This window comes from Aphis gossypii, chromosome X (assembly GCF_020184175.1).
Source record: "Aphis gossypii isolate Hap1 chromosome X, ASM2018417v2, whole genome shotgun sequence".
Lineage (NCBI taxonomy): Eukaryota > Metazoa > Arthropoda > Insecta > Hemiptera > Aphididae > Aphis > Aphis gossypii.
In genome coordinates this window covers 3,480,153-3,496,117 of record NC_065533.1, presented here as the reverse complement: position 1 = coordinate 3,496,117, position 15,965 = coordinate 3,480,153, and the positions used below count along the sequence as shown (strand labels likewise).

The following is a 15,965-nucleotide window of genomic DNA, read 5'->3' as shown; positions in this document are numbered from 1 at the left end:
TTTGTGTTTAAAAAAAAAAATAGTTGTAGACGTGACGTAGCTGGTAATCGACCATTGACCAATGTGTATGACATGCTCGTACGTATCTCAGGACTTGGTTTAATCTTTCTTGTAGTGCCTAGGTATGTCATTATTAATATATGAGCGACCGGCGCGGCGAATTCGTTACCCAACCGTGAACGGTACATACGCGCCCACCGAACCCCGCAATAATCATATTACATCCACCGACGTCGACTGCGTGTCATATACAACCATATTATGCGTCTGAGTATGTTTTAGGAAATAAATAAAATACTATTATAATATTATTATGTTTGATTCAAAACTAGGTTCGCCTATTCCTACATAATACTATTAGGTGGTACCTACGAGCGATTTAATTGATATTCGACATGACAAAATATTATCACGCGATTTAACTGTATGTGCGTATAATACGCACATTGCACGTGTACCCGTTCTAGTATTATGAGATATTGTACAACTTCAAACTTTTACTATATTAATATTATATAGTCCGTCGAAGCTTGGCACGATATAGACCGTATGACTACTATATTGCGTAAGAAAAACTAGCACAAATAATTGGGAATTCGCTCCGCTTGAATAGATAGTATCGAGTGTGTTCCTATACCTCGTCATTGGGTAGTTCATTAAAAAAAAATGTATAATATATCTGCCACCCCCCCCCCCACATAGGGCGTGTTTTGTGGGTGTTATGTCTATTTTTAGTTTCAATTATTATTTTTTTCGAGTGAAGTATTCATTTCATTTTTGTGTCGAAGATTACACCAAGTATTTTAATTTAATTTTTGTTTTATATTTACTTGTCTGATAATTTTAATTTGAGTGAATGGTCAATTTTTTTTGCAAAGAAAATTGATTGAAAGTCTTCATTTAGAGCAATACCCATGTTATTTATAAATATTTATTGGTAGCAAACACTGAGTTTTAACTCAACTTAAACTGCACTCATTATAAATCGGTTAAGTATAAAAAATATAATTGGAATTTGGAATGTTAGAATTTCTTTTTGAGTACTGAATAGTGATTACAATCAAAATTGTTGCTAATGTAAAATGAAGAAATATTTAAATAAAAATGATTAAAGAATACTTAAGGACGAGAACAACACTGAAGACGTTTTAAAAATAGAAACTAAAAACAGAATGCAAAGTGAAATCCTTGGTGCATTATGGAGGTCAAAAGTAATAATTTTCCAACAGTTTTAAAAAAAAATCGATTTTTTTATATAGTTGTAACTCAAAACCTAATCATTATGAATACATATTTGAAATTTTCACCAAATTTTTATATTAGTGTTATATACAGTTAAACTTTAAAAATAGTATGGCTTTTTTTTGCTATTTATAGACGACCAAAAATGTTCGATTTTTATAAGTATTTTTTTTTTTTTTGAAGATAAAAATATTGGTGGCCAAAAAAACTTGAAAATTTAATACAAGGTTTCTTATAAGTTGTTCTTATTGTAGTTAAAAAAAAAAAATCAAAAATCATTAGTCACCGTTTTTTTTTTTTTATATAAGCGTTTAAAATTCAGAATTTTACGAAATATGTCAAAATCGCAAAATGTACAATTGTTTGAATTTATATCTAAGGTTGAAAAATTCAACACCAAGTTGTTCATTGTTTTATGGTATTTCTTCATCATTTTTGGTATACTTTCGTATAACATCGGTCGGTTACTTCACCGGGGAACACTTTGTATAAATTCACTATTTATAAATGTATAATAAGAGTAAAAAAAAAAAAAATTATCTATTTAATATTTTTTGTACAGATGCAACTTTATTTATTTTTATCTTTATAAAAAAATAAGTAGCTACGTTACATTCTCGTATCTAGTCTAGAATAGATAAATATTGAATTAAATACTTGTTATATAACATCGGTATTAATGATTCTTCTATTAATTAGTTTGTTTGTATAAATATAGTAAATGGGTATTGCATTGGCTAGAAAAACTAGCGATGATAAAAAATTCCAATCGCCTTTACAATCGTTTAATAAATTACCTAGCAACGACGTTATTATAAGGAAAATAAATAAAACTAAACCATAATATTGTTGTATTATCGAGCAATGATGTAGAAAAATGGCGTAATAGTACATGCTGAGGGATGAGTGGCAATAAAATAAATGATTTCGCTGGTTACAGTACCTGGTGGAGGTATGACAAACTGTACCGGTGTAACTTGTGTAACAGATCGTTCGATCAAAACTTAAATTTAACGTTGCATCGGCGGATACACACGGGCGAGAGACCCTATTTGTGTGAGGTGTGTGGTTGGACCTTCACTCAAAAAAGTAACCTCACGGTGCATCAGCGGATACACGCTGGTGAGAAACCGTACTCGTGCGACTTGTGCGGAAAATCTTTCACTCGGTACGGTAATCTAAGGAGACACCAGTTGATACACACCAATCAGTTGAATAACGTCATTACGAATACGGCACAGATGTAATAAACATAATATGTTAAATACTTCTGCGTGATTTATTACATATTTATATACCTATTTAAGTAAGTCGAGTATATAATATATATTGGAACATTGTAACTATTGTAATGCAATGTTTGTTGTATTTATATTCAGGAAACCGTCTCGAAGATGAAAATCAGGGAGGAGTGATTATTTGCTGACAAATACTGATTAAAATTTTTTTTTTATGAAGAGCAAATAGTCTAAAAATGTTTGTACCTACAAATATACCACATACTGAATATTATACTAACATCGATTACGATTAAGAAATAAATCCAGGCTGTATTTAGGTATAGCACATGTCCGAATCAACATACGAATCAAATAATGTGAATTGTCACTTCTCTTGATAATGTTAAAATCTCAATTGTTACTATCATACTATGCATACTTTTAGTAAAACACAAACGGTAAGTATTTGATGTCAGAATTAATTTGATTAATCACATAAACTTGTAAGACTGGAGCGAGCCCAGTAATTTTTTTTTTTTTTTTTTGGGTGGGAAAGGTGTTAGAGTAGAAGATATATGTTATATTATGTAGGTAATAAAATATGAAATCATAAAAATATTATAATTTCAGGGAGAGAGGTCTGAACCCTAACCCCCATCCTGGCTACGGCCTTGTAAACTTGTAAGCTTTCTTTTAGGAATTTAATTTACAACCGACACTATATTATTAAAATATTTTTATTATATATATTATAATAAGTATATGGCATATCATGACATACGTATACACTATACATATAGTGTACTATATATATAAGTATGAGAGCAAAAAAAATATTTGAAAAAATTTTTTGCTTTATTTACCTATTCTATCTGAAAATATATACAAAACAAATCAAATTTAGAACAAAAATAGCAAGTACGAGCTTATCGTCTTTAAAATCAGATTCCTATAAAAAATATATTTTATATAATTATTTTAACTAACAATTAATAATTTTAGTATTCCTTACTTTAATGGTCAACGCCGCCCTGATTGCCCCATCTCTATGTTTTCTAAAAACTACGAAGCCTTTGCGTTCTCTTTATCTGAAATTATAAAAATTAATTTAAATGTATTGCTTATTCATGCAACATAATTTATAAATATAAAAGATATATATTTTTACCCACCTTCAGATGCTCTTTACAAACCAATTAGTAAAAAAAAAAACCCTAAGCAATTATGGCATCTTACGTGCTGTGGTTGACGTGGTATCAGACAAGACTGAATCTAGAGAAGTGGAAAGCCGGGGATTTAACTCCAAGCGTAATTTGTTTTTTTTTTCATTAAAAGTTATAATATAACAGTTGTAATATGTGTTGAACAGTGTATTTTAAAATAAATATAATATAAATGTATAATTGAAATCAACGAAGCAAATTACCTGTGATAATAACTGCTTACTTTACAGTGAGTTTAAAATTTAAGCCCAACAGTACAATGAAACGGGATTAGTCACACGAAATTGCTGTTTATTTTTTGATGATTAAAATATATCAAATACCATGCGCAAAGGTTATTTATTTCAGTTAAGAAATCGTGTGACAACAACATTAAAGTGATTAACCATGTCCGAATTCATAAGATCAAATATTTTATAAGGTCTGAGTACTTCCGTGTATACTTACACACTTTCTGAATTTTAGTTAAATATTTAGTTTGTTATACAATGTATACATATTATAATACTTTATATGTCTACGTGTCGGTATTAACCATGTATCTTAATTATGTTAGACAAAACAATTTCAATGTTTTAAACCCAATAATGCTATTTTATAGGAAAAGTACACTATGGACACATAATACATGTAAGATATAATAATATTTTTTTAATTATATTAAGGTTGTAGGTACAGTAATGATGAGTTAATGTACGCGTATAATAATATTATATATTATTTATATCAAATACCAATTTGTTATATCATTGTTATTTTTTTCGTAAAATTTTGTCTTGTAGAAAAAGTGTTTTAAAAGTTTAACTTAAGTTGAGTAAGTTGACCCGTATGTAAATTGTAACCAAATTTTGTTATTTTTTGACTTTATCAGACTTCAATATCTCATGGCGTATAATATTGTGAAAAAATTTGCTAAATCTCTGGTGACTAGTTTTTAGATCATGTTGTATTAAGCAATACTGTAAATTCGTAGTCACGGCATATTGTAATAATATAAAAATTAGAACATAGGAAGTATTAACTATAAACATACACTACGTAAACATTTTTAAATAGACACTATTTTAAACAATAATTAACATAGGTATAAGAACAATAATTGTAATAACTTTTAGCATGTAAGCAATAAATATGTGTAAGTAGGTTAAGATATGGATATATATATATAGGGTTATGATTTTATGAATAAAGAGAGACCGAGAGTGAGTGGTCGTGTGACTCGGCCACTGCTTAGGGCTTAGATTCTCTAAAGTGTAATATTGAATTCTGTTGTGTGTTTATGTCTATATGTACGATTTGATCGGCGTATACGACAAAGTGGCGCCCAACTAAGGCTCGTTACCTACCGAAGTTTAAATTGTGTGTTGTGTGTGTGTTTTTACATTTTTGTGTGTACAATTGTCTGAACATACGAACATTTTATTTTCGTTATTTTACGAAACCAAGTCTGCGCGTATATATTTGTGTATACGATTGACTGTATATATTGACTGTACGGATTTGAGAAGTTTTTTCGAAGTTGATTTTCGACAACAAGCTAGGAAGAACGTTTTCTTCTTCTAACACAGTCAAATTCAACGACATTATTGAAGCATTTGACGGAAAGCAGAGGAAGTTCCCTGAATCCAGAACGCGGTCAATCTCGACAGCAACATCGTTCAGAGCGATATCGAGAACATCAACAGGGGTAAGTATACTCAATTTTACTTCAAAGAAAATTTTTTTTTGTTGTTGCACACATAATATTTTTTTTTATATATTAGAGTACCCATTATACTAGAAAAATAATTCCAAAAATTCTTCATACTGTAAAATTTTTTTTTCGAATGGATAAAAATTTTAAATTTTAAAGGACATGAGCAAAAATAACATCTTAGAATTTTCAATAACAACGTTAACAGAGATTTACAATAAAAAAAAACCTGAGTTAATTGACATTTGTATATCACAAAATTTAAAATCAACAGGAACAGTTCGAGAATTGAGAGCTCGTTTATCAAAATATTTTAAAGGTAACATAGAACTTGACGATATTAGAGAAACTTTAACAGAAAGAGAAAAACAGGCTGTAATTAATATCTCAGTGGAAAATAGAATCAAAATAGAAGGTATTGAGCTTGAGGAAAATTCAGAGGAAGAGAATGACTATTATAACTTAAAAACGAAAGAGGAAGTAGAGAAATCAAAACAATTATATGAAAATATCAATACCAAAGCTCAGGACATAACTAATACAATCGAAAAAATTATAAATAACGATAAAAATCAATACATAAATAACTCTGACAACATATATGAATCATTAAATTTTAACGAACAAAACACAGAAGGAAACAGTAGTGACAATTTCGATAGGTTTAACATTTTAAATAAAAGTTTCCATAACAAAGATAAGAATATTCTCCCAGAAAATTCAGAAAAAAAAACAATTTAAATACTTTAAAAATTAGCAATAATACTTGTGAAAATCATATTACTTCTGACAACAAAAAAAATAAAGAAGTGTCATTCGACGATAAAAATAAAAAAAAACAATCATCTAACGAGTTAAAAATTTTACAAAACATGACCGACAGAAAAAGAAATTTACAAATGACACCCGACTATTTTACAGGCAATGAGGACGTAAAAAAATTCTTAAAACAATATTCTATGATAACTGACTTTAATAACTGGGACGAAAAAGATAAACTAAAATTTTTACCAATGTTTGTAAAAGGAACTGCGAGCAATTTCTTAGACAATTTAAATAATTTAAAAACAAACTGGACATGGAAAGAGATAGAGGATGCGTTTATTGATCAATATCTACCTATTGATTACACTACCATTTTAAAGACAAATTTAGAAAATAGGAGACAGGGAGAATCAGAGTCAGCAACAAGTTTCATGACTGAGATCGAAAGTTTGTGCAGACAAATTGAAACTCACATGAAAGAAGAGGATATATGCATTTACATTTTAAAAGGACTAAAAGAGAATATTTTACATACAATTTCTATGCAAGATAATACAACTTTAAAAAATTAAAAGAAAATCTAAAAAAATACGAACTTATGCAACATAGAATTAATAACAGAGGCCCGACAATTAACAATTACACTGACTTACTAAATTTACAAGTGACTAAATTACAAGAGTTTCATAAAAATAAAGAAATAAAAAAGAACGAGGAACACACTGAAAACTTATTATTAAAAATAGAACAACTTACGGAAGAAGTTAAAAGAATGAATATGCTGGGAAAGAATACAAATAGATCTGTAGATTTTAGAGAAAATAGATATTATGACGATTATGAAGACAAGAGTTACTATAGAAATAATGAGACAAGAGGCCGTGATTATAATAGAAATAAAGATTACTATAGGAAACCAGAATATAGATACAAAAGTCCATACCCAGGAAGATCGCGAGAATCAAGCAGGGATTCAAGAAGATATAATAGAAACCGATCTTTTTCGAGAGATAATCAGCGTAGAAATAGAGATAGATCATATTCAAGAGAGAGACCAGACTCACGTGAACAAAGTTACACTAGAGAATCACAAAGAGTAATTATAAGAGACAAGATAGTCGAGATAGACAAAGCAGATCGAGGACACCGGAACAATATAGAAATAAAGATAAACAAAAAGAAATGAGAGGTGAAATGGAAAATATAACGTGTTATAAATGTGAGAGAAGAGGACACTATGCAACACAGTGTGATAATGTAAAAAACTAAGAGAGACCGGGTTTGAAGCAAAAATCGGACAACAAACTCGGGAAGAAAAAAAACAGTTTACTGAAATAGCAAATAAAGAAAAAGAACAACATATACTTTTTGTAAAAAACTGGTATGATAATATACAAATAGGTCACATAGAAAAAATTAACCAATATAAAAAAGAACTTGAAAACAACCTCGGACAAAATAAAAATGAATTATTAACAAAATTAGATAACATTAAAAAGAAAAACCAGGTTTTATCCATAGAAATACAATTTCAAAATAAAAAAAAACAAGCAATAATAGACACAGGTTCAAATATATCTTGTATTGAGTATTCTTTCATAAAAAATAAAAATTTAATAACACCAGAAAAACAAACAACTATTACAGGAGCTGACAACTCTATTCTAGAAAATATGGGTACGACACAACTAAAAATAAACATATTAGGAACGGAATACGAAATTAAGGCTTACGTAATCAAAGGTTTAACATGCGAATTTTTATTAGGTAATAATTTTTGTTTGAAATATAATTTAGTTATAGACTTTGATAACAAAGCAATAAATTTTAAAACGGGAGATAGTATTAAAATGGACAAAATATGGGTTGAATACAATGGGATAACTAACATAGGAAAAGAAAGAGAAAATATAGTAGGAAAAATTATAGTAACTCAAGATATTTTAATTCCACCGAAAGTAATAACTAATATACAAATTAAAACGGATATAAAAATAGACAATGAACAAATGATTATAAATCCAGTGAATCGCTTAAGTCAAAAACATTATTTAAAATTAGAAACAAATAGTTTAAAGAAAAATGAAACAACTATTCCAATTTACAATTTTTCAAATTTATACACAAAAATATATGAAGGCACGGTAATAGGTGAAATACAACAAAATACTAACGTTTTTACAATAAATAATTTTCCAAATGAAATAACCGATAAACAAGGGACAGTAATACAAATATCAAACGATTTAACAAAAAAACAAAAGGCAAAAGTATTGATTTTAATATCCAAATATAAACATTTATTTACTTCTGATCAACTTGATTTAAATTGTGCAAAGGTAGAAGAATGTGAAGTAAAATTAAGTTCGGAAAATCCGACATTTCAGGCACCTTATAGAGTTTCACCCGCGCAAAGAGAAAAACTTAGACTTTTAATTGACGAAATGATTAGAGCCGATATAATAGAACCTAGCAAAAGTAATTATGCAGCGCCAGTTTTTCTTATACCAAAAAACAAAAGGGAGAATATCGTTTTTTGGTAGACTTTAGGAAACTCAATGAACAAACAATAAGTGATAGACATCCAATACCACGCGCCCAAGATATATTTAGGGCGTTAGAAGGAGCAAAATATTTTTCCACAATAGACATGGCACAAGGCTATTTCCAAATTCCGGTAAAACAAGAAGACCGCTCAAAATTAGCTTTTACAACAGATTTCGGGTTATTTCAATTTAAACGGATACCACAAGGCTGGAAAAATTCAGCGCCCATTTTTCAAAGAATTATCAATCAAACTTTTAGCGAATATTTATAGGTCTATTGTAGCATATTTAGATGATATATGTTGTTTTGCTGACGAATTCGAAAAAGCATTACATAATTTAGAACAAATGTTTATTAGACTAAATGAGACAGGTTTAAAATTAAAAACTAATAAATGTCATTTTTTTCAATCAGAAATAGAATTGTTAGGACACAAAATATCAAAAAACGGTTTAAAACCATTAGAACGAAATATAGAAGCCGTAAAATTATTTCCAAAACCAATAAAAATCAAGGACGTTAGAGCATTTATTGGACTCTGTTCATATTATAGGAAATATATTAAAAATTTTTCAAAAATAGCTAACCCAATCATAGAAATCACAAAAAAAGATGTAGGATTTAAATGGGAAAAAGAACAAGAACACGCTTTTGAGTATTTAAAACAAGCCATTACTTCGGCTCCGGTATTAGCACATTTTAAAGACGGGAGAGAAATTTTTATTACTACTGATGCATCATTAGAAGGACTAGGAGGCATTTTAGAAGAAGAAGACGAAAACGGAAAAAAAAACACCTATAGGATATACGTCAAGAAAATTAAAAGGAGGGGAAAAAAATTTTTCAACTACAGAATTAGAAATGGCAGCTGTAGTATTTGTAATAAATTATTTTAGAGAATACTTGTTAGGCAGAACATTTACAGTTTTTAGTGACCATTCTAGTTTACAATATTTTAAAAACATGAAAACTCCATCTTCTAGGATAACAAAAAGTATTTTTAAATTATTTGAATATGATTTTGTAATTAAAACATAAACCAGGCTCAGCTAACTTAGCAGCAGATAGCTTATCTAGATTTCCCATACACCTAACAGAAATAGAAAAAATTGATAATAATGAAAAAGAAATGTCTATAGAAAATTTAAAAACTGAACAGTCTAAAGACGAATTCTGTTCAAATATTTTAAAAGGTCTTAAAAGTATAGGCAGTGACAAATATAAAAAAAAATCACGAAGATACTGTGTGATAGATAACGTACTTTATTATAAACAATGGAATAAAAATGAACTGATCAAACTTATAGTAATCCCAAAAAATTTAATTAATTCTATTTTAAAAGCCTATCACGAATCAATATTTAGCGGACATTTCGGTATTACAAAAACACTTGCAAAACTTAAATTAAAATACCATTGGAATAAGATGATCAAAGACACTACAAAATTTATTAACTCTTGTGTTTCGTGTCAATTAGTAAAAAATCCGATAGGAAAAACTCCAGGATTATTACAGCCGATACCAATAGATTCAGGCAAACCATTACAACGGTTAACCTTTGACTATCTTGGACCACTTCCTCCATCTCATGGAAAAAAATACTTAATAGTAGCAACATGTAATGCAACAAAAATGGCTTTTGCAAAAGCCGTTGCAAACGCAACCGGGGCAGAAACAATAAATTTTTAATGGAATTGATAACATCATATGGAGTTCCCAAATATTTTTGTAGTGATAGAGGCACTCACTTAAAAATAAAGAAGTAGAAGAAACATGTAAACTTTTAGGTATTACACAAGTATTCTCAAGTGCTTACCACCCACAAACAAACGGTATGACCGAACTAATGAATAAAATAATATGTAATAGTCTTACACATTATGTTCATAAAAATCAAAAAGATTGGGTACTCTATTACAAAATGATTGTATTTGCATATAATACATGTCCAAGTTCTAGACTTAAAGTTAGTCCTTTTTATTTACTACACGGTATGGAAGCAAACCAACCAATAGATAAAAATTATACCAACTAGTGACAATTTCAAAATTAACGATTCGTTAAGAAAACTACAAGAAATTCGTAAAGAATACCAGAAATAATAAAAAAAGAACAGGAAAAACAAAAACTTGATTATGACAAAACCCATAGAACAATTACCTTTGAACCAGGTCAACAGGTATTAGTAAAATTTCATTTTCAGGAGCCAAATACAACAAAAAAATTAGCTCATAAGTACAGAGGACCATTTAAAGTAGTAAAGAAAATATCGGATGTAAATTACAAAATAGAATTAATATTGAATGGAAAACAAACTACAGATATTATACATGTTCAAAGATTAAAACCATTCTCTAACTAACTAAATAAAAACCAACTGTAAATAAAAAAAAAAAATATAAGTAAGAACTAACAATAATTATAGCATAATATAATAACTAAATAATAATAAGAGCGTAACAACACCTTTTTTTTTTAATCATTTTGCGTTTTAGAATATGTTTCAGTACACAATAATATGTATGTTCTTCCTGAGAACATGTAGTCCAATGGAGCCACTGAGTATCACTGTATCATCAGGGGCATTTTTCAATGAAATCAAGGAAGCGATTACCTACGATAAGAGCATCCCTTTAATATACACTCAAAAGACAATAACAGAAGAATCCAACTTTTCAAATGACTTATTGGAAGTAGAAAAATATTGTAAAAACAAAAACACAACTTACTGTCATACTCTAAAACAATGTTCTTCATTGTTAAACACTCTTAACTCTAACATAGACAAAAATAAAAAAAACATGGAAAAACTAGAAGAAATAAGTAACAATAAAATCAAAAACTATAGAACAAGAAGGGGAATACAATTCATTGGGGATTTTTACAATTTCTGTTGCAATATAGCTACAGAAAAACAAATAAAACATTTTTACACTAACGAAGAAAAATTAAAGGAACAAGCCGATAGACTTAGAGATGTTTTCGTATCAGATCATAAAGATCTAAATACTATTACAACCCAACTTAACAACTACACAACAATAACGGCGGGTAAATTAGAGATTCTAAAGAAAAGCTTGGAACAATTTTACGAAGAAGAAAGGGATAACGGTTTGTTAGAAAATGCAAAAATAGATAAAGAGATTAAAGGGATACAAGAAATCATTTTTTATGTAATTACAATGTTAATAAAATTCATAAATTATGAAAGGGAATCAAGTACACACTTACACTGCAAAATAGGGAAAATTCCTCCAAGACTCATTAACGTAAACATACTATATGACGATTTACGAAAATTAACAAAAATATTAAAAAAGGACGGATATGAATTAGCCATCTCAACAGACGACATTTCTTCATACTACAACATCCCAATAACAGAATGTCAATTTTCTAAAACAGAGATTTTAGTATAAGTAAAAATACCGATCCGAGAAATAAAAACCAATTGGAAACTTTTTCAATATATCCCTGCCCATTTTAAATCAAATAATTCAACGTGTATTATATATCCGAAAAAACATACGTAGCGGTAAATAAAATAAATAATGAACATAGGATCATTTCAGGAATAGGTCTACAACACTGTGACCCTCCTGTTACAGATTTATGTTACATTCCAAAATTTTCTTCAGATATATCACTAACGCCAAAATGTGTCGAATCAATTTTCAAAAATTCACCCCTAAACGAAATTAACAAATACTGTTACTTCCAATGTGTAACACAAGACGAAAATGACGATACAATAATTAAACAAATAGGCATTCATACTTTCGCAGTTACAAATCCACAACCAACATTATTTATTAGAAACGGGATCTGGGAAAACACAGAAATACAAGAACTAAAAATTAATTATGAACACCCTGGACTAATTAAAGTAAAGCTACCGTGTGACCACGAACTATTACAAAATAAAAAGGTAATAATCCCAAAAATGTATCCCTGCGAGTTAATTAATACAAACACACTAACAATACAACGAGTGTTACCAATATCTTGGACCACTTTAAAATCTTTAAAAATTATACACGAAGAACAAAAGGACAAAATGTTTTTCACAAATTTAACTGAAATACTAAATCATGATTGGAAAAAAAACGTCCCAAACTTTCATATAAACAAACAAATAAAAGACCCCGAAGAATATTTCAAAGAAATTGTTTTAGAAAAAATGCCACAAAGACTAATAAATGACTTTTTGGGAGATATTATGTATATTACATGGCTATCCATATTAACCATAATCATACTATTTACCATCTATAAAATATCCAATAATAATAGCAGTACAATTAATGATGACAGCACACCAATTACCCCCCCCTATTCCACTTAGATGATACATTTAAACTTAAAACATACAACGTTAACTAATACAAATACATACATTTCATATTAAAATTAAAATAATAAAACTAAATCCACAGGAATCGACAGGGACGACAAATTCAATAGCGGCAACCTCCAACACAGACAAATCGCTAAAAAAAAAAAAAAAATTCATATATAATCACTGTATCAAAATTAATACTATATATTCATATGTACTTACGTATGTTTAAACATATATGTAAAAAAAAAAAAATATATATATATATATATGTATGTAAATAATAATGAAAGACTATTACATAATTAAAATTTTTCACTTGTAAACTAGCACACAACTAGTACAAACAAATTGTTTAGCTTATAAGAATCATTCAATTGTATGCAAAATATGTGGATGTAAACGAAAATTGTATAAAAAAAAAAATAAAAAAAAAAGAGTGTAATAAGGTTATGAAAATTATTTATGTATATACTAACTAATATAACAATAGACAAAATATGAAATTACAGTAAAGTCGTCAGTCAAATAAAAATCATCATTCGAACTCTACACAAAAATTTAACAAAATAAAACAAACATAAAATAGAATTATTAACAAAGTGCCCACGAAGACGCCGCAGACGGATCAAGTTAATGTCCACGTGGTACAGACCGCGAACGTAGGACATATAAAGATCACTGGCGTCGTTATAGTAATCCAACACCGCGAGAGACCGAATAATCACATCACGTAAATCATGTAAATCATTTACGTCCATGAAAATATAATGGCAACGAACACGTAAAGGTCGAACAATCCTAGCACAAACACGAACAACAGGTTTGGGACACATGATGGACAACAACAGATGAAAGAACGACGCAAGAATAAAACATGACAACAACACAAGCCTACTCAGACAGAAACTACCACAAAAAAAAACGCAACATAAACATATTTTATGATAACAACTAATCAAAATATTCCTTCCATTTAAAATATGAGGACATATTTTTTCTTAACAACGGGGACTGTTGTATTAAGCAATACTGTAAATTCGTAGTCACGGCATATTGTAATAATATAAAAATTAGAACATAGGAAGTATTAACTATAAACATACACTACGTAAACATTTTTAAATAGACACTATTTTAAACAATAATTAACATAGGTATAAGAACAATAATTGTAATAACTTTTAGCATGTAAGCAATAAAATGTGTGTAGTAGGTTAAGATATGGATATATATATATAGGGTTATGATTTTATGAATAAAGAGAGACCGGAGAGTGAGTGGTCGTGTGACTCGGCCACTGCTTAGGGCTTAGATTCTCTAAAGTGTAATATTGAATTCTGTTGTGTGTTTATGTCTATATGTACGATTTGATCGGCGTATACGACAATCAATATCAATTATTTTGTGTTAATAAACAATCCAATGTGCGCTCAATACTGATTTAAATAATATAATTAACTATTCTAAGTCATAAAATTGTACCTTATTTTAACAAAAAAAATACATAGTGGATACATATGATACCACCTTGATTTAATAGTTAATTAAAATAGAAATTTAGCACGTTAGTTTTAAAATTTTTTATTCTTTATATCAAACATTTTGCAGTTTTATTTGTAAAATTAATTATCAGGTACTTTCTACATTTTTTAAAATTAACTGTTTATAATTTAGTAGTTTATGGGTTAAGTAACATTATAATATATTATTTTATTACTATTATCATAACTATTGCTTATTTTTATATGAATTATACATCGTAAATTGATGAAAAATATTTAACGGTACCTAACTTATCTTTATAAACTAATGTACAGTATACTTATATTACTATTTGTGCTTGCCAGTTTATACATATACAATAGCAGTGATTTTTAACCTTTTTATATCATAGCACCACTTACAAATTTTGAATATTTTTCGTACCACTTAATTGAATATTAATAATTTTCTAAGTCTTGTATCATTCATGAGCATTCAACGTACCACTTATTGCTATGCGCGTAATACTGGTAAGAACCGCTAATCTATGTATTAAAAATATATTATCTAACTAGAAAAGTGTTGATTGGATTAATTCTTAAAAATGACTATTGGAAATTGAATCAAAATAAAAAATAAAAATATATATATTTAAGTTTTAACTATAGTAAATTATAGTAATAAATCACCATTCTCGACTAACCTTTAGAGTAATTAGCATATATATAATTATATAATATTAAAGTATCTTGAGATATAGCCATACCTACAGCCCAACTCTAGTGAGATAGATAATAGTATTAGACATCGAGAATAAATTATCATTAAATAGTATTACCAGTTTGTATGAGATTAATTATTTATGTAATTAGAAATAATTAATCTCTATTAATAAAATTAATTTTTTAACATGTACTTAATTGCTTAAATAGCCAAATCAAAAAAATAAAATCTTATTAAATTTATAAGGAAGCTAGAAATGAAATTGTACTATGTATAATTTTGCATATTTACAAATAACTTATCTAACTTTCTAGTGTTTTTATTCTTTTTAAATTACTTTATAAAAAAATTGTTCATTATAAAATGTTATTTAAAAATTAAGATGTCTATTTATTAATTTTGTAGTATAAATATTCAAAATATTGTGTGCTTGAGTACGCCTGTCTTTACTGATGATATTCATTAGAACATAATATTGATTTGTGATTGTGTGTTTAGGATCGGATGACATATCAATATCGATGTAATGATATCGAAAGTAAAAAACAATACGAAAGAAGAAGAATTAATAAAATAAAATACAAATGTAAAATATAAATTTTAATAATTTAGTAAAAATAATTTTAATTTTTCATTTGAGGCACATTTAATATATTTATGCATATTTAGAGTAACATAAATTCTTGAGCCTAGAATTATTACTTAAATATTAGTTATTGATATATTA

At 28.1% G+C, this 15,965-nt stretch overlaps 2 protein-coding genes and 1 long non-coding RNA gene across 3 annotated transcripts; all 3 read left to right on the top strand.

The window, feature by feature from the left end:
- Nucleotides 1-2,038: 2,038 nt before the first annotated feature.
- Nucleotides 2,039-2,932, top strand: LOC126551566 (uncharacterized). The gene is made up of 2 exons (XR_007605499.1): nt 2,039-2,548; nt 2,622-2,932. It is a non-coding gene; the product is annotated as an uncharacterized LOC126551566 (long non-coding RNA).
- Nucleotides 2,933-5,193: 2,261 nt separating this feature from the next.
- On the top strand, nt 5,194-12,110 carry LOC126552294 (uncharacterized). The gene is made up of 2 exons (XM_050206986.1): nt 5,194-5,372; nt 11,187-12,110. The coding sequence occupies exon 2, from the start codon at nt 11,190-11,192 to the stop codon at nt 12,108-12,110; it is 921 nt and encodes a 306-aa protein (XP_050062943.1). The 5' UTR covers nt 5,194-5,372; nt 11,187-11,189.
- On the top strand, nt 6,251-7,329 carry LOC126552295 (uncharacterized). Its single transcript, XM_050206987.1, has 2 exons — nt 6,251-6,590; nt 6,719-7,329. Exons 1-2 carry the CDS (start codon nt 6,251-6,253, stop codon nt 7,327-7,329), a joined length of 951 nt encoding a protein of 316 aa, XP_050062944.1.
- Nucleotides 12,111-15,965: the final 3,855 nt, after the last annotated feature.